Source organism: Trichechus manatus, unplaced genomic scaffold (genome assembly GCF_000243295.1).
Source record: "Trichechus manatus latirostris isolate Lorelei unplaced genomic scaffold, TriManLat1.0 scaffold00005, whole genome shotgun sequence".
NCBI lineage: Eukaryota > Metazoa > Chordata > Mammalia > Sirenia > Trichechidae > Trichechus > Trichechus manatus.
This window is the reverse complement of record NW_004443941.1, coordinates 7,083,952-7,103,476: the sequence shown is the minus strand read 5'-3', so window position 1 is coordinate 7,103,476 and position 19,525 is coordinate 7,083,952. Positions and strand designations below refer to the sequence as shown.

Below are 19,525 nucleotides of genomic sequence, written 5' to 3'. Positions count from 1 at the left end.
GTTTGAACCCACCAGCCGCTCCACAGGAGAAAGACGTGGCAGTCTGTTTCTGTAAAGATTACAGCCTTGGAAACCCTATGGGGCAGCTCTGCTCTGTCCTGTAGGGTCGCTATGAGTCAGAATTGACTCTAATGCAGTGGGTTTTTTGTTTAGCATTGACTGAATACCTCCTACATACTAGATTCTTCATATACCATACCATACCCATTGCTGGGCAGTCGATTCCGACTCCTAGTGACCCTGTGGGATACAGCAGAGCTGCCCCATAGGGTTTCCAAGTCTGTAATCTTTATGGAAGCAGACTGCCACGTCTTTCTCCTGCAGAGCGACTGGTGGGTTCAAACTGCTGACCCTTCAGTTAGCAGCTGAGCGCTTAACCACTGCACCACCAGGGCTCCTTGCTATTCGTATACACCCACAGTAATACTCAAAAGAACCTTGCAAGACCAACAGTGATATCTTTTCTTTACAAATGGGAATGCTGAATAGTAACATACCCAAATACACTCAGCTGGTAAGCGACAGAGCCAGGACTCGGGATTTGAACTGACAGACGCTGAAGCTCCAAGTCTCTCCCCTGGACAAGATGTGGACAACCTACGACTGAGGGCCAAATCCGGCCCACTGCCTGTCTCTATAAATTCAGCCACACTCATTTAAGTATTGTTCACAGCTGTTTTGGGGCTGCGACAGCAGAGTTGACTAATTCTGACGGAGACTATATGGTCCTCAAAGCCCATATTTACTATCTGCCCCTTGATAGAAAAAGTTTGCCGACCCTGCCCTAAAACATGTCCTGCACGCGGCTCTAATCAAAACACACTGTCCGGCTCAGCTCCTCAGGGACATTTACTCTAAGAAGTGAGGGTTGGTGGCCTACAGCTCTGGCCTGAGACCAGATGAGGGAGGAGGCCAAGGGCTCAGGTGAGGTTGCTTTCTGTCAATGTAGAAGCTGCTCAACAAGGTAAACCTGGGCCACGCAGCCAGGTGTGCGGCTTACAGCCCTGACGGGGAGATGGTGGCCATTGGCATGAAGAATGGAGAGTTTGTCGTCTTGTTGGTGAACAGTCTGAAAGTCTGGGGGAAAAAACGAGACCGGAAATCCGCCATCCAGGATATCAGGTACACAGCGGGGCAGTCTGGGCAGGGGAGACAGGCCACAAGCTCCTTACTGGCTCCCACTCCAGAGGGGCCGTGGCTGCAACGAAGAACTCAGTTGTCAGAGGACCACTTTCAAGTAGCCAACTCTGAGAGTCTACCCTCTCACACATTAAAGAGGCCTTCTTAGACACGGCTTTGCTAAGTTCCTCATGAGTGTGGTAAAAACTACTTGTAAGAGGCTATGTCCGTTTCCTTACTTGCAGAGAAACTGTTGAATTCCACAGAACGTAGGGAGAGGCTGGCCCCATGTGAGTCACGAGGGTTGACCTCATTGCCCTTGAGCCTGGGAGTCCCTCCCCAGAGCAGACCTCATGTCTGACTGGACCCCATTCTGCGGTTGCTTTTTCTAGAATCAGCCCAGACAACCGATTCTTGGCCGTTGGCTCTTCTGAACACACAGTTGACTTCTATGACCTGACCCAGGGCACAAGCCTGAACCGCATTGGCTACTGCAAAGATATCCCAAGCTTTGTCATTCAGATGGATTTCTCTGCCGACAGCAAGTACATCCAGGTATGCTTCATGTTTGCTGGTGTCTGGGGCAACCAGTAATAACAGGAACGGTAACAATGGCTTGTACTGAGTGCTCCCTGAGCCTGGCACTGCTCCAGTGTAGTCTTCACATAAATTCTGAGTTAAGTATTGTTCCCTTTCCCTACTTTATGTATGAAGAAACAGAGCTTGGAGAAGCTGAGAAAGGTGAAGAAAGAGAATTTAAAACAGTGAAGAGCCATTCTTCAGGAAGAAAAGCAGAAAGGACAAGCCCTAATCATCTTTCATTTCCCCTCACCAACCCCCCTTCAAAGCTTCCTCACCTCCAGCTCTCTGGGGGCTGCACTTGTTTGCTTCTCCTGTTATTCATTTCATTCACTTCCAGCTAGACTCTAGATGACAGGCCTTGAGTGAGGGCTCTTCAGGGGGCCGTGGGGGAAAACCACGGGTTAGGGGGGATGGACAAGGACTACCCTTAGGACTTGGAGCAGAAAACAGAACAAACATTTCTCCAGCCTCTGAATAAATAGTGTGCATTTGTGCACTGGTCTGGAGTGGCATCCATTGAGAAAGGGAACAAGACAGCATTCATTCATTCATTCATGCATTCACTCACTTTTTCACTCCAAGTATTTATGAACCAGGCACCACGGTAAGCCTTTGGATGGACAAAATGGGCCTGGTCCCTGCTGTCCGGCAGCTTGCGCCGCGATGGAGAAGACAAGCACTAGAAGGACAATACACACATAATTACAACTCGTGATTCAGGGCTGAGAAGGAAAAGCACAGGTGCTGCAACACCTAACAGCAGGCTGAACCGAGAGCCGCTCCTCTCTGAGCAAGTGGTGTTTAAGCTGAGGTCTGAAGGCTGTGTAGGAGTCAGCCAACAAAGGGGTGGAAACGTCGTCCCAGGCCATCCGCGAGAGGCCCTGAGGTGGCAAAGATCCATCAGTAGGGTGGCTGGGTGGAGGGACCTTCAGGGAAAGAGGTGGCTGCAGAGGTAGGCAATGGCCATTTTCTGGCAAATGTCCTTGACAGCAGGAAAAGTGGTCGGGTTCCCCTAGAAGATGCCCAGAGAGACAAGGGTCAGGTCCTAGACACTTAAGGAATCACCTACATCGGCTGCTGTCCTTGAGAAAACTTGCCTCTGTACCAAAGGGCCTTGGTTCCCTGGAGAACATGGATACCCACAGCTGTGCATCAGAATCATCTGCAGGGCTTGTTGAAACACATCACTGGGCCCCACCGTCGTTCTCTGAGTTAGTGGGGCCTGAGCATGTGCGTTTCAAACAAGTCCCCAGGCACACCTGATGCTGTTGGTCGGAGGACCACAGTCTGAGAACCACCGCCTTACTCTGGCAAACAGTGAGAGAATGGACGGAAAAACACCCTGCTCACGCGAACCGTTCCTCAGGAAGGCTTCTCTGGAGCCTTGTTTCAGAGCTCTTGCCATGGGCTGGACAGACTTTGCACCCTGGAGCTGAGCTGGGGGTTGGAGGAAGGCCCTGGGTTGCAGAGGCTGAGGCTCTTGCGCAAAAGCACACCCACCAGGGGCTGCCTTCCACCTTCAGGTGTCGACAGGAGCCTACAAGCGCCAGGTGCACGAGGTCCCCCTGGGGAAGCAGGTAACCGATGCCATGGTCGTTGAGAAGATCACCTGGGCCTCCTGGACAAGGTGACTGGAGGAGAACACTTTCCAGGGAAAAGGTCACAGGGAGTGTCTTGCCCCAGGCTCATCCATTTGTGAATGGCCAGAGAACATCTGCAGGAGCTCAGAAATAGAGCCGCCTTGGGGGTGGGGCAGTGGTTAAGAGCTCGGCTGCTCACCAGAAGGATGACAGTTCAAATCCACCAGCAGCTCCCTGGAAACCCTAGGGGGCAGTTCTACTCTGTCCTGTAGGGTCACTCGAGTCAGAACTGACTTGATGGCAACGGGGTTTTTTTTTGTTTGGGAGTGGGGTGGTGGTGGAGAGTGTCTTGGTACCAGTTGGGGTCACTGGCTTTTACCTGAGCTGAGCTTTTGAAACGCAGCATCTCTTTTGTGTGTGTAGTTTATCCGGCAAGTCCCCAACCCCGTTCTCCAAGTTCAGAGGGAAACCATCATCTCCCACCTCGTGGCCAAGCCCACATGCTGGGAAGGCCTCCAGTCAGCAGGGGAAGGGGACTGGGGGGTGGGGGTGGGGGGGGGAGCTAGAACCGCCCTGAGCAGGATCGGAAACAATCCAAGGCAACCAGCTTCATCCAGCCTGAGCTGGAAGGAGCCCCTCCCCACCACACACATACTCAGTATTATGGGTTAGAGGGAGGGAATCAAGGGTGCAGGTAACTTTTCTTTTTTGGGATGTCAGGGGGCTGGGCCAAGTGTACAGAGGGGGAGGGACAGATGCTTTTCAAGCCAGAAGAGCCCCACGACCATCCTGAATTACGGGTCACATGGCCCTCTCCCTGCTTATTCCTGGAGGAGGAGGGGCTGCTGAAAGGCCCCCCACATGCTCCTTCTAACACGTCTTCCTGTTGGAGCAGCATTCTGGGAGACGAAGTCATTGGGATCTGGCCCCGGAACGCAGACAAGGCTGACGTCAACTGCGCATGTGTGACCCACGCTGGCCTGAACGTCGTCACAGGAGATGACTTTGGGCTGGTCAAGCTCTTTGACTTTCCCTGCACAGAAAAGTTTGTGAGTCCTCGTGGGAAGCCTCCCCGCAGGGCCTCCAGACTCTGTTCTGCGGTCAGCAGGAGCCGCCACACCCGGTGGCCCTGTGGCGATGCCTAACTGTCCACCTGGAGGGCAGGTCGTGGAAGCCGGGAGAAGGCAGGGTGGAGGGCGACAGAATGGCCACGGGCGGGGTAAGAATGCGACAGGAGAGGCTGGCTGGCGGGGTGTGCAGACCACGTGGGAATGCCATGAGTGAAGGAAGGTTCTGGGAGGAGGGGAGAGCAGGGGGCCCGGCCTGTGGTTGTCGGGAGGCGCGCGGGCTCAGCCGGCTCCCTCCATTCCTTCTGCTCACAGGCCAAGCATAAGCGTTACTTTGGTCACTCGGCTCACGTGACGAACATCCGCGTCTCTCACGACGACAAGTACGTGGTCAGCGCTGGGGGAGATGACTCCAGGTACCTACCTGACATGCGTGGCCCTGACTGTCCCTCCCACCTCAGGGTCCCCCGGGGGGCGGGGCTGACGGAAACAGAAGTGCAGCGACAAGACTTCCCAGTGGAAGGTATTCTGTCTCCGGAGACTCCCAGCCCAGATCTTGTCAGGCCCGGTCCCAACTACAGCTGCCTTGGGGTTGGCAGGAAGCCAAGGGCATGTGATGAGCAGGTCTGAGCACTGCTGAGGGAGGGGGTGTGCAGGTGGGTGGGACGCTCAAGATGGCGGATGTCAGTGGAAGCGCTTGGCACAGACAGCCTCGGCGTCACTACAATGACTGATCAGGAGGTTCGAATGGCCTTGATCCATGGTGTCCTTTTAAGAACTTCCAATTGATTCAAGTCCTTAAGATGTATGATTAACCCACGATATTGAGCTTCAGCCACCATGAGAAACAAGCAGGGCAGGTGTTACCCGCCTTTGACAGATGAGCTGAGCTGGGAGGTAACGTGATCAGGCCCAGTGCCAGTAAGAACCTCAACCAGGTCTCGGGACCTCTGAGCTAGGGCTGCTTTGACCTCAACCGTGGTTCCCTGTGAAATGGGTGCAGTGTTCTTGTGAGGCGTTCCTGGGGGACCCCTACCAGCCTGCCCCAGGTGACCAGTCTCTCCAGCATCCCCACGCAGGCTCCCTTGGGGTGGAGGAACAGGACTAGGTCATTCTAACCAGTCAGTGTCTCCACATCTGACAGAACTGAGGAGCTTTACTGTAGCGTGAATAGTGTTTTCTATTCAACCCACGCAAAAATTTGAGGGGATGAGGAACAAATCCACACAGCCTAGATACTCGCTAGTGGCCTCAGCGCGTGGAAAAGGCGCCTGTAGACAGCTGCAGCCCACTTCCCACCCCGACGCACTGTGTGGAGAACGGCTCCGAGGATGGTCTCCGCTAGCCTGCCTGGGAGCCCGCCTCCAGCCCGCCGTGCCAACGACTGCTGGCACTCAGAGCTCTCGGGATAGTGCAGGCAGCGGCTCCCTGTGGAGGGTGCGCACCCCTTCAAGACAGCACCAGGCAAACTGGGAACTGGCTAGGGATGGGACACACGCAGCCTGGTCACCCCAGTGCGGGAGACACGAGGTGGCTTCTGAGGAGTAGAAAAGGCGTGGGCTGACATTCACATGCAGCTCCCAGACCGCTGTAGGCCTGAGAGCTTGCTCTGATCCCTGGCTGTGCCCAGCACTAAAAGGGCTCTCCTACTCAAGTGGAGCCGATAAAACCTTTTCAGCAGCAACAAGAGCGAGTGTGAAGACAGGCCGCCCGGTATCCTCACATGCAGCACACTCAGGTTGCTGACAGACAGACACACAGACACCCGTACACACCCAGAGGGGTAGCAGCAGACCTGACTGGTGGCAAGATCACTGGCTGGCTGTCTGAAATCCAGATGGTCAGCCCATGGGCCTGACGCTTACTGGTCTTTGCCACTTGATAGAAGCGTGGTATCCAGCCACGCAGTGACTGTTTGGTCTACTTTTCTAGTGTCTTTGTGTGGCGATGTCTGTAAACACCAGGAATCTCTGAAGTTACTGCCGCCGCTGCCCAGCCACTCCAGAGGCAGACGAGGCCCCTCCCCGGGACCGCCGGGCCGCCTGCCGTGCTGCGGACGCATAGGCCGGGAGCGTGCAGGACGGCCACTTCCACAGGCCGGACTCTCCAAGGTGGTGGCGCCGGGAAGGAAGGTCAAGTTCTAAGACGTTACCACTGCTTGCCTCTGGCTCCAGAGACTGCACATGACACGTAGTAACTGAACTGACACAGAAATCCTATCTGATAAGGTCGCCCACTGACAGTTGAACGCCTCAGTTACCCTAAACCAGTATGTAGCTTTTAATTTGCATCAGAACTTTTACAAAAGGTGTCTTGCTATTATGTTTCTATCTACTTTACCAATGTTCATCTCCTGACAAACAAGGCAGTTTAAGTTAGATGCACTGAAAGTACTAGAAGTATCAATGGCCTCTGTTCTCCACATTTAGCTTTCAAAAACCAAATGAGCCATGTATAACAAGTTGAGAAACTTAATTTTTTAATGTTTATTTGTAGAGTTGTATATCCATTAAGTGCCTTTCAGAGTTTCCTGTCGTGTGGGCTGCTGTCTCACCCCGAGGACCCGCTTTCTACACGTGGTGCTAACCTCCCGGCTGAGGAGGGGTCCCGGGCCTCAGCACGTGTGCTGTCTGTCAAGTCCTGCGTCATGTCAAGCTTCCAGAATGAAGGGCATCAGTCACCTGCTGGGGAACCGGGGGTATGGGAAGGTGAGCCGCAGACAAACAAGTTCAGGAGGGAGGGGCTAGAATGAGTTTCCTTTAGACTGAGGGCCAAATCCACAAAATCCAAAATAGGATTCAAGCGAAGCAAACCTCTGCTACAAAATGGGGGCAAAAACATAAACAAAAAAAGCCCCCGTGGAGGAGGACGCGCTTCCTTCTCTCGTTAAAGCTCCGAAGGTGGTAAGTGAGGGGACCGAGGATGCACCTTGGCTCACCACCTTCAGGGGTGCGGACTCGACTCCAGTGCTTGCTTCAGGTGACCTGTGAGGTCAAGTCCAGATAGAAAATCTCTGCAAACAATTCCTAAGCCCAAGCAATCCTGGATCAAAAGTATAAGACAAAATCATCTCGAGTTAGTTCCTCGGAGTTTGTTCTGTAATAGAATGCAGCTTGGGCGATATCAACCAGACTTCACACTCCACTGACCACTGACCACAGGCAGCCAGCAGCACGCGCTGAACGCAGCAGAAGGGGGTGAGGGGCTGGCGACCCAGAGCACACACACACCGACTGGTCCTTCCAGTCTGGATCTGGAGCTATCGGCTATTTGCAGTTACCTGTTTAGGAAAAAGGTGAAACGAAGCCTTTTCAGTTAAACAATAGATTAACTGTTACCACGGAAGTGCTTCAGCATTCCAAATGGACGAGGTTGCTCACAGCTATTTTTATATGCCAGTCTATTAATGCCTTACATTAATCCACTGATAGGTAGGTTGCTGGGCCCATAACCCGAGTCCCTGTGCAGTCCTAGTTCTGTGTCCTGTCTCCTGTAACCATGGTGATGCTGAGTGGTCACATGTCTGCCTATGTTATACTACTGACCTTTCATACTGACTGATCTTGCATTCAGATAACCACATGGAAGAACAAACCGACCCATGGTGATATGTACAACTGTACTTAAGAGCAACAGTGTCTATGTGTCAAGAAAGCTTCCTAAATCTTATTTGTAAACATGTATATGGTATGATTTTATGTCTATTCATAAATCCTGCACTATATCCTACTATATGTTAAAATATTGGTGCATGAATTTATTTTCCACTATCAAAGTATAGAAAAAAACGTGATTTAAACACATTTTGGTATGTGTCCAATAAACCTGGTTATGTAAACCTGCTCTCTGTCGACTTCCGTTTCCAAACCAGCTGCGCTGCAAGCGGGAGCCAGCCGCGCTACCCCGAGCGACCACTCCGCGGCTGAAGCAAAGTTTACCCTTTGTGGCTACTTTTAATCTGCAACCGTTTCACGAAACCAGCGAACTTCAAGTCTATAAGCTTTATTGATACTTCGCTTTTACAAGTCACAATGCATTCCACAGATTTAGTTCGGTACAGCTTAAACCACAATTGTATAAATCTTCAGTTTATAATTTCTTACATAACAACATTTGATATCTGCAAACAAAGTTTTTGGAAGCATTAAATTCAGTCCATAGATTCAGAGTCTGTGACAAAATTAACTACGGTGAGTTTGTGCGATGAAGTTTATGCTGAGGAGTCTACGTGCACGGCGTAGCTTCACACGGAAAACAGGTGGTAGTGCTCCTAGAAACGCAGCTGCTTCTTCTAGCTTATGTGCTTTGGAACTAAACACATATAACCAACAACTCTGAAATATCAAGCACTGTGGGGCAGCTGGAAGGGAAAGGTCTAAGCTTTGTGAAACACTATGTATAGATATATATATAATCTATATTTACTTATATTGGCAATTAATATAACAGTATAATTCACAATACACCTAGAACATACCAGAAAGGCAAGCTTTCCTCATGCCTGCCTTAGTGGTATGATCTCGTCTACATTTCATTCAGAAAATCTGCATCAGTCTACACAGAGCATACACAGTGCACAAACTGTGAAAAGGGTTATTTTTTTTTCAGCTCCACTTTCTCGGCAACTTCCCAAAATACAGCAAGACTACCTGCGACAAAGTGTAGCGTACAGCTTCCTCAGATCTTTCACCAGTGCCTCGTCACACAGGAAAAACAAACATAATTACGGTTTAAATCCATACAGAGCAGCTTACAATACTTAAGATGATGAACACAGGGCAGTCAAGACAGGTAATATCCCTCAAACACTGCATTGCTAAAAATAAAGATCTGTGAACCCGCACTACAGCGTCAAGGTCCCGTTCTTCCCCGGCCCTCCCCCACGTGATCAGTGAATACCCCAGTTGCAGATGGACTCCTATCGTTAACTATCGTGGACTTTTTCATTCAGCTTTGCGCTTCAATCCAGGGATTTTCGCTTGGATTCTACAAATGAGAAAAGGAAGGAGACAATGTCATGTAAAGAGTTAAAATTTTAAGTATTTTGTTTTCTGCTTCTTAAGAAAGATGCTGTCCTTCAAGACCTACCCAGCTTGCACAATAAATGGTAACCCAGAGCTGCCAAACCACAGGCTGTAATCTTGCCACCCTGGCCTCCCAGAGTAGATTTAAACAAAGCCTTAAATACTCACAGAAAACCTAGAAATTAATGGTCCAAATGACAGGAAAAAACCTTTGGGTAACGTGACATCACACACAGGGTCTGATGAAGATTTGCTACTCATGATGCCCGTGATCCGGAAATCCTGCACTGTGCTCAAAGCCCAGCATGCCTCAGCCTTTAGTTATAAACTTGCAAATTTGAAACACTTACTTAGCCACAACATCTTTAACGCTCTTATTCACAAGTCCTAGGTAATGATCTATCTGAGCCTGGAAGAGAGGTACAAAGGAGTTATTAGGCAACTACCACTGCCAGAGAATCGCAGGAACCACCCTGTCTTGTTCCAACAAATGAAGGCTTAAAAAGCCATCACATTTCCCATGAGGTTCTGGAAACCAGCGGATACATGTATAAATCCTACATAACAGTCAGCTCTACATTCTTCCATCTGCGGTTAAGGAATTTACCTGATGCCGTTCATAAATAACAGGAACACTGAAGAGTGAAATCAGGGCTGAAAAGGGAAATACACCACCATTAAAAAGGGCTGGTACGTTTCAGGGAACAAACACTAACAACCATCAAACCATCAAACTTAAGAGTGGCAACACTCGTAAGATAAGCAGGCAGTGCTCCTGAATGAATGGATACATACACAAGCATCTCCTGCACGAATCTGCTGTTGGGAGCCATTCCTGGCTTCGAATCCCAGCCCACAGACTTTATAAAACACAGGCATACGTGGATAGTTAGATTTACGCCTGTAACATCAAATAAGGCCACTCTGTCTGTTCCCCAGTGTTCGTTGGAGCAGTCTTCAGGAACTGAAGTAGCATTTCAGTAAACCAAGTATACTGGCAGCAATTTATCTGAAGAGATCACAACCTCAAACGTACTTCCTCTATTTTCCCTTGTAGGAATATTCTCCACTAAAATGTCTTAAGCAATCTGCACACAACCTATTGTGCAATTCTTCATTCCAATGGTTTTGCATACTTACCCAGAATCAGTAGTGTCAGACCATTGAACAGGGCGCCAACATAGGTGAATACCCACATCAACACTGCAAACTGTAAGAAAATAAATAACATTAGCCTATTAAAAACATAATTCAAGTAAAGCTTCTTCACCAAGTTTTCAAATAAAAGCATCCTGTATGTATGCCACCCTACTAGAGGCATATGGAGATTTGGTGAAGTACTATGAATATTTCACTTCTAAGTTTTACCAGTCTCAATCCAAAATTTCAGAATCCAAATTAAATAGACAGATTTGCTCTGTCTTCTCTGAACTACACAGGTAGCTGATTCTGTTTTCTCTGAGATCTGAAAAGTGCCAAAGGCATACCTCATCCCTCCACTCTAATATCATTTAGCTTTTCAACAGGCAGACGGAAATGGTATTACGAGGATTAGCTATTAACATTCATTTAAAAGTACTAAAAATGAAGTACTTGAAGACATATGAGCTGAAGAATTCAGACACTAAAATCTCAGACACCTGGATAAGCAACAAAGGAGCTGGGAGTACCTATTATCAGAGACACGAGGTTTCAGGTCCCAAAACATCATCACCTCTAGCATGGGAACGAGTAGAGGTGCTGCCCGCCCGGTGAAACTGTGTGTTAACCGCCACAAACAACCCTGGGGACGAGGACTCCTCAAACCTATACTCATGTAATAAAACTAACCGTTACTGTTCTTTCAGTCACGGCCTTCTTTACATTTAACGAAACGCTAATGCAGTGCTTATTATGTGCCAGGCACTAGTTTAAATGTTTTACAAATATAAGCCCATCTTAACAACCATCTGAGGTGGGTACTATGATCACTTCTATAACGATGCAGACACTAAAGAAGAGAAAGGCTAATAACCTGCCTTGGTCATATTATCACACTGTTCCCACCAGGGGCCAGGGACCGCCATGGACTAAGCCCTCCGACTTCAGTACTCCTGGCCTCAGAATCTGGGGTGTCTCTTACGATCAAACAGGCAGTTTGGGAAAGGCTCGCTTCTAAGACGTGATTTCACTTTGGAGAAGTCCTTGTTTCTTCTTTACATTTTAGTTTACTGAAGAAATGGTTCAACAAGAGAATTTCTAAGTTTCTTCCAGCTCTAAGCTTTTGTGACATCGCACAGTACGAAGGCTCAAGGAATCATGTTCTAAGCAGTTCCTGAAGACGTCTGAGCAAAGTCAGTCTGGGTTTTGTTAACATCATCATCACAGTTCCCCTGCTTCCTGTTGAACGCCTTCCTGTGTCTGCAGGCCACTCTGCCCTGTTCAGTAGGTAACAAACATCACCACGAGGCCCCCATCTACGGCGATTCTTCAGGCGCACATAACACGGTATAAACAGAAAGAGGCTCGGAGAGAGGAGTGGGCACCTCAGTTATCTAAAGCAAGGATCAGCAGACGTTTTCTGCGAAGGACAGTTTTATGGGCCACACAGTGTCTCTGTGTCATATTATTCTTTGCTGTTCTTTTTACAACTTTTTAAAAACGTAAAAACCATTTTTAGCTCCAAGGCTGTACAAAAACAGGCTGTGAGCCAAGTGGGCAGCAGCTTGCTGACCCCTGATCTAAAGCACGTCTTTCTCACATGTATTCACTCATTCAACAAAATCTGCCTGAATGCCTACTGCGAGCTGGGTACCGAGCATTAACAAAGGTATTTAAACTCTACTTAAGTACCTACGAACAAAACTGGCTTGGAAGAAGTACAGCCAGAATGCTCCTTAGAAGCAAGGATGGCGAGACTTAGTCTCACGTACTTTGGACATGTTATCAGGAGGGACCAGTCCCTGGAGGGACATCATGCTTGGCAAAGCAGAGGATCAGGAAGAAAGAGGAAGTACCCTCAACAAGCTGGACTGACACAGTGGCTGCAACAATGGGCTCGAGCACATCAACGACTGCGAGGATGGCGCAGGACCGGGCAGTGTTTCGTTCGGTTGTACAGAGAGTGGCTGTGAGTCGGAACCAACTCAACGGCACCTAACAAGCACCCTTACTGCAGGCTAGAAACACGCCTGGGATTCCTCTACCAACTGTCGGTTCCACAAATAGCAGTGCTTGTGTTACCCCTACGGCTGAATTTAACTAACGTTCAGCTAAGTCAATGCCAGGCTGTCTTCCCAGCTGCACCTGCCAAGTGAACACCGACAGTGAAGTGCACACGGTCCTCAGCAATTGCCTCGGAACCTCCAGTGGCCGGTCTGCAGCCCGGCTCCAGCTAGCACGCCTCTTCCCTCTCACAGGTTCTCCGTTCCTACTGCAGAAGCTAAATATAACTTCTGCACTTGAGTGCATTTACTGTAAAGTGACAGAACTATTTTCATACACCGCCAACCACGAGTCGGAAGGGAAAAGAGTCAACCTCCTGCATTTTAAAAGAAGGCGAGTTAGCAAGGCGGACACCTCACACCACAGAATTCTGACACGGATGCGCACAGGCTGAACCAAGGTCCCCATCCGGTCACCGCACGGCTGCTGACGAGGATGCTGCAAACACACGTGGAAACAAGTCCAGACTCCCACCCGGGCCGTCGAAGGAGCCCTATGTCACCACCTCTTCAAGGACCTTCTGTCTAAAAGCCAGGTGATCCAGAGGCAAACAGACCACAGGTGAGTCTCAGTGTGTGGGGGCCAGGCAGGTGACACAGTGCATGAGGGAGGCTGGGGGGGCACCCGCATTATCCCTGGTTGGGGGGCCATACCCAGCTCCGCAGACGGCTGCCATGCAACCCCTCCAGGCCAAACGCTGCCAAATGTTCCCGTTTTAAAAGGAAACCAGAACTCACGTTTTTATGTGCTATCACAGGCATTTTAAATGTTGCAGCTAAGTTTGGAGAAAATTTAAAACTCCGGCGGCCCAAAACAGAAACGCTGGATACGGATTTCCAGGGAAAGCAGCAGGAGATGGCACAGAGGTGGCCTAAGAACCAGCATTCTAGCCACAGCACGATCACCGGCACCGTTACAGACAACAGCAGCTAACGGCTTCCTTTTCGACCGTTTATACATGCCCACGGCTGTGCTCTGTATGCACTGGGTCAGACACCCTCCTAGGAACCTCCCAAGTCCAGTACTGCTGTTATCCTCATAGAAGAGGCAACCGAGACACAGGAAGACGAAGCAAGCTGCCAGACCAGAGGTCACACAACTGACTAGTGAGCTCAGCTTTAGCCGACTCCAGAGTGGGCTCTGCTACCCCTGGGAAGCCACCCAGGGAGCAGCCATTATTACCGGGATTCATCCCAAACACGCACGTCACCCAGCTTGTGCACACAGGCAGAAAAGGGCCAAGAAACCCCACTTTAAAATGAGCAGCTCTCATTTGGGACCTACAACCTCCACACAAATACCGTGTAGGGTCACAGCCAGAGCAGCGTACTATGGAGGCCAACGCTCCTCCGTGGGCAGTGACAAGGCCTGGGGTAAAGGGCCAGAGTGTGATGAAGGCCAATTAAACACCATCGGACAGAGGGCAGGGGCCTGTGTACTTTCTTCCAGGGGAATGGGCGAACTGAACTTAACTGTGTATCACAGACCTTATTTAAAGGGCTCTGCAGAGACATACTGGATGATGTCTCCACTGGGAGGGGCACCTTTAAGGAAAATGGTGTGGGGGAGGGACACTTAAGAAAATTGCAGACTTCACGCAGACAACTCTGCCCAGTTCACGACCTCTGCATTCTTGAACGATTATCTGACCTCCGTGGGTACCTCCAGAATCCTCCTGGTTAGCATCACTGTGACTGTTTCCAGATTTTCCCCAGTCCCTCTCCCATCTAATTTTTCTGCGAGCCACAGAAATCTGAAAGGAAACTGTCAAAATGTGCACACTAATAATGGCAAAAGAGCCCGAGGATGAGATTTCGATGTTATTCTGGGTCAGCTATTTCTGGAGCTCATGTCTTTTTTGCTCACTTTCAGATCTGACATTTGCATTCTGGAATGTTCTAGAAATTTTCTTGCAAACAATTTTAACATGATAATTTTACACGGAAAGTCACAGAACTATCATACAGAATAGGCTTTACCATTTCAAAGCCATATTACAGAAAATAAGAACTTCTGCCTAAAGCACCTGATCTCAGTCCTTCGTAAGTAAAAATCTGAGGCTTCTTTTTGGCATCTGGGATTTCAAAAGGCAGGAAGCCTCTGCTCTAAGAAACCCCAGAGCCTTACTCAGGAAGCCCCAAAGCTGAGCCTAGTAGGGACTGCCGTGTGCATTTCTTTTATAATCAGAGGTGAAAAAAACCCACAACTACAATCTAGGGTTTATAGCTTAATGCCACAACTTTCAAAACAGCAATTCTCCAGGCAGTACCTCTGAAAAATTAAACCAAAATTTCAGGAGATGAGACCCCAAGCGCCCCTTCTCCCATCCCACCCCTGCCACCAGATATCAATAAATTTTACCAGCTACCCAGGCGACTCTCAACAGGCAGACTAGATTGAGAACATTGAGTTTTAAAGTAAGAACGCTTATTACCATAGACCCCTTGAGAAGATCAATTACAGAAACCAAATTAAACACTAACTAAAAAACCAAAAACTAGTTGCCATCAAGTCAATTCCGACTCACGGTGACCCCCATGTGTGTCAGAGTGGAACTGTGCTCCAGAGGGTTTTCAATGGCTGATTTTTCAGAAGTAGATCTCTAGGTCTTTCTTCTGAGGCATCTCTGGGTGGACTTGAACCTCCAACCTTGGTTAGCAGGGACTCCAAACCTTAACTAGGTGGTTTACATTTGTTTAAAAAACTATCTTACCATTTAAGTCTCACATTGTTTCTCAAAGTACACTAGCTTCCTGGGGCAAGAATGAGTGTTATGTAAACAAGGTTGAATAAAGTTACTCCAGTCTCTCTCTGTGGGGCTTCTCAGAGACGTTAATAACTGACACACACTAGATCCCACAGGAAAGGGATGCACACGCAGCTCTCTCGATTCTACCAGCGTGCACTCCTCCTTCTCTTCCCCTTCATTAGTCCTCCTCCCCTACCCCATTCCTGGCGCTCCGGCCAACAACCCACTTCAGGAAATACAACTTTTAAAACAAATCCGCAATTCTACCCATACAATTTGACTAGGATCGACCCTTTCGGAAATGAGCCGTCACTCCATCTATGAACACTTAAAATCTGTTCTAGGTCTCAGAAGCTTGTAGTCAACTGCAAAGGAGCAAAGCGAATGGAACTACCCCAGAGGAACATAAAAGGAGAAATCTGCAGAACACATCTGGTTTGTATTTGCCCGCGTCCAGCACCAGGAGGAGGCAGGGACCAGGCACGCTGACCCTGCCATCTCACGTCAGGTCCCCGAGACTGGTAAGCCTCGGGATTTGGCTACTTCTGTGGTCACATCTGAAAGAACAGGCTCCCTCCCTCACACTGCCCCCTAAAAGGTAATAAGCAAGGAAAAGAACACGTTCGTATGCTTTTTCAATTTCGGAGGAAGAAGGCTTCAAGTAGAAATAATGGTTAATTATGACCTAGAACCTAGAATTTGTAGATTTTATAAATTCGAAGGTACCAAACAGATCTTCCATTTATGAAGACAGTGGGCTATACGAAAACTTTTTCAAATTTTTGTTTGAAAGCTATTAATTTATACAAGCCACAAAGCCTAATACAATGCCCCAAATAATTTCCACTGTATTTTCTTGAGATTAGGAGGGTTTCCATTTTCCTAGTTAGAAATAATACAAAATCAAAGTAATTTCAATTAAAAGCTGGTTCCTATAATTTAAAAAAAAAAAAAGCATTAATTAACAAGATCACAAATTCACGTAGAAACCAGAAAGACTGTGGCTATTTATTAGCAAATTTTCACTTAAAATCTAAATATAAAGAATTAAAAAAAAAAAGTCCAGCAGGGCAAACAGATTTTCCCTTTATGTTAAAAAGCAAAAAAAAATTAAAAAAAAATTAAAAAAAAAAAGAATTGGAGCTGAAGAATCCGTTTTTTGCTTGCTTTAGTGCAAGAATATGACTTCTCCTAGCAGCTGCTGTGGCTAAAAGGCACAAAACTAATACAGAGCCCACTCCCAGGGAAAAAAAAAAACCTTTAAAACATCTTCTCTCCAGACAGAAAAACCGCAGGGGTGGGAGCTGCCCCGTACAGGAGGCAGATGCCCCTCCCAACAGAGAGCCCGTCCTCTGGGTCATTTTCATAAAGAGCCAAGAGTCATGGAATCCAGTTTTTATCAGCTTCTTTTTTTTTTTTAAATGAGACATTTTAAGCAACTGCTCTGCACCTGCGGAGTACTTGTACTCTGAGGAAATACGGATGAAATCTGTACTGCTCACAATGACATCAGGAAAAGGTCTAACAAGTCCCTCTGTGGCAGAACCACTGGGTGCGCCAGGAAGACCTTCAAGAACGTGGTCAGAGGGATCACCTGGACTACCGAAGAGCCTTCTAAGTATCCAATCAGGCCTCCTCTAATGCTTTATTTTCTCCCTCCTCCAGGCTTCGACAAATCTTTCCACACCTACATTAACTATCTTCTAACCATCATAACCATCAACTTTAAACTGAAACTGGTGGAAACTGGCATGTAACAAATCATTCCGAGATCAAACTGCTTTGTTTTTAAACAGAAGTCTTCAAGAATGCCTCTTCTCTCAAAAGTCATGTTAAATCATGGACATAGACCTGCCTTTGCAGCTACAGCGTACACATGTGAAGGATGACTTCTGGTTTACATCTGCTGCCATATTTACTGAGTCTGTAAAAACAGTGATTCTCTCCCCATCAAGGTTCAAGATGCCTTTGTGTTTAAGTCTGCCCTTCCCCATCTCTGTCAGCTCCATTCAAACATGGTCCTTTGCTGTCAGGGTTTCTTCTCGGTCGGTTCCCACCCACCCTCCCTCCACCTTACAAGCACCAGAACCTCCTCCTCAATGACTTTCACCGTCCCATCCCTGCAGTCAGGCTCCATGGAGACATACTGCTTCCATGATAGGAGCTGGTTTCTTCCAGGACCCACATGGACAGGTTCAACTCCACTTACCCGAAAACCAAAACCAAACCCATTGCCACTGAGTTGATTCGGACTCATACAGACCCTACAGGGCAGAATAGAACTGCCCCACAGGGTTTCCATGGAGCGGCTGGGGGATTCCAACTGCCAGCCTTCTGGTTAGCAGCTGAGCTCTTAACTGCTGCACCACCAGGGCTCCAATTCCACTTACTCTATTTTTTATTTGCTCCCTTTTGAAACTTAATAAAACATGCCAAATAACATAAGGGGAATATTTTCTCTACAGACTGACATAAGATCATTTGAAAGCCCTACTACAGACGAAGTCACCACATGCGACCACTCTACACGAGAGATAGGAAATGACAAGGAGGAACTAAATGATCTACCACTGATTTGCAAGTGACTGAGGTTCCAAGTCCTAAATAAAATGAGAGAAGCACATGGCTGAAAATAATGTATCATCTACTGGCTCATAAAGGCTGTTTGCTACAAGCATCTCAAGCATTTAACCCTATTCTGACCAGCTCAGAAACTGAGTCTGAAGTCCAATCCTACTGCTATGTGATATCCCTGACTTACATGATAGACTGCAAAGTGGTGCAGATCTCTCCGAAAAGAAAAACCTTGACAGTCACCACCACAGCACCTTCCCACCCGGCTCAGACAGGAACTGACAGGCAACAGCACAGAGAACACAAACGGCATGGCCACGTCCAGGAAAAGCACCGACGGTCCGATGCTCGGAGCTCCAGTCGCCCACGGGTGGCTCAGCGCTCGCTGAGTCAGTCTGAACTTTGGGAGAGCTGCTGAGCAGTGAGACAGTAACGCTGTTATGTAGAGCAAGCCAAAAATGAAGAAAAACTTCCAGCGATTACCAACTGAAGGTTGGTCGGGGTGTTTCAGAATACATAAACGCTCCAAGAAAGGGTTCCAGGTATGAAACAGCTTATGTTTGTGTGCAAATCATGCAGCAAACTAAGAAATGAAGCACTAGACTCTACAACAAAGCCAAGCAGATTAAATCATGTGTGTATTAAATCTATTAGGTAATCTTTATTCTTACCATCAAAATACGCTTCACTTTTAACCTCTATGATTTCCCAAAGTATGAACTTATAATTTATTATTTTCCTTTATAAAGGAATAGCACTTTCCTCTGTCCTAAATATTTGATTGTTAGATTCTAGATTTTGGAACGTAAGTTTACAGTAATGTGATTTCATTATGTTTTTATCATTTACTTGAAAATAAAAAATATAATTTAAATTCTGGATATGTTAAAAATGCAAAACAGAATAAACTTACCTTCAGAGAATCAACTAAATCATCAACCAAGAAGAGGCGTCTGAGTTCTTTTATCGTGCAGTTCACGTGGCCGAGGGCAGAATCACTGTATTTCTGAACCAACTCCTCAGATATAGCGACTTCAGATTCCAAATATGCCCTAGGAAACAAAACACATCATAACTGTCACTGACTGGGGTGATTTCCCCTAAACGTCAACCAGTAATTATGTATGCCTGCTGTCTCCAACTTAAGCACAATATAGAAATTCGTACATACACATGGTCAGCTAACCAGCCCGGAAAAAGCACACGTTTTGAAGCCAGCCTGATCTGGCTTGCATCTCAAACTCTGCCACTTACTTGGCTGTGTAACTTTGGGAAGGTCAGTCTTCCCTCTAGACCTCAGTCTCTTCATTTATAGAATGGAGATAACCATGAAGATTGAACGAGTGAAGCGCACAGAAGCATTCCATAAATGGTAGCTATTATTACGCACTTTTAAACTGATATTATGTCCTCATCAAAGTCCGCCTACACTTGCTCAGCCCATCACACTGTCAAATGGATGTCAAAAGTATCCATTGAAGTGCCCAACCTATACTAATGAGACAGCTGGAATTGTTAAATTTAAGACGACAACTGGATGGGGGTAGGCGGGGGAGTCAAGTCTGTAGGAACCCAATAAATTGTTTCATCAGTTATTGCTTCCAAGAAGCCATTTTATCTTGGCAG

The 19,525-nt window shown here is 47.7% G+C and overlaps 2 protein-coding genes across 2 annotated transcripts in view; one reads left to right on the top strand and one right to left on the bottom strand.

Annotated features, from left to right (window-relative positions):
• The window catches only part of EML6 (EMAP like 6), a 267,307-nt gene extending 260,141 nt beyond the window's left edge, over positions 1-7,166 (top strand). The window contains exons 36-41 of the mRNA XM_012556681.2: positions 950-1,122; positions 1,512-1,674; positions 3,225-3,328; positions 4,177-4,330; positions 4,664-4,764; positions 6,281-7,166. Coding sequence (XP_012412135.1) covers positions 950-1,122; positions 1,512-1,674; positions 3,225-3,328; positions 4,177-4,330; positions 4,664-4,764; positions 6,281-6,305 — 720 coding nt within the window. The 3' untranslated portion in view covers positions 6,306-7,166. The remainder of the gene's footprint in view (positions 1-949; positions 1,123-1,511; positions 1,675-3,224; positions 3,329-4,176; positions 4,331-4,663; positions 4,765-6,280) is intronic.
• Positions 7,167-8,334: 1,168 nt separating this feature from the next.
• LOC101340873 (reticulon-4) overlaps positions 8,335-19,525 on the bottom strand; it is a 64,995-nt gene continuing 53,804 nt past the window's right edge. The window contains exons 5-9 of the mRNA XM_012556457.2: positions 18,813-18,951; positions 10,513-10,582; positions 9,980-10,026; positions 9,723-9,781; positions 8,335-9,334 (exon numbers count right to left, since the gene is read on the bottom strand). Of these exons, the coding sequence (XP_012411911.1) occupies positions 9,292-9,334; positions 9,723-9,781; positions 9,980-10,026; positions 10,513-10,582; positions 18,813-18,951 (358 nt within the window). The 3' untranslated portion in view covers positions 8,335-9,291. The remainder of the gene's footprint in view (positions 9,335-9,722; positions 9,782-9,979; positions 10,027-10,512; positions 10,583-18,812; positions 18,952-19,525) is intronic.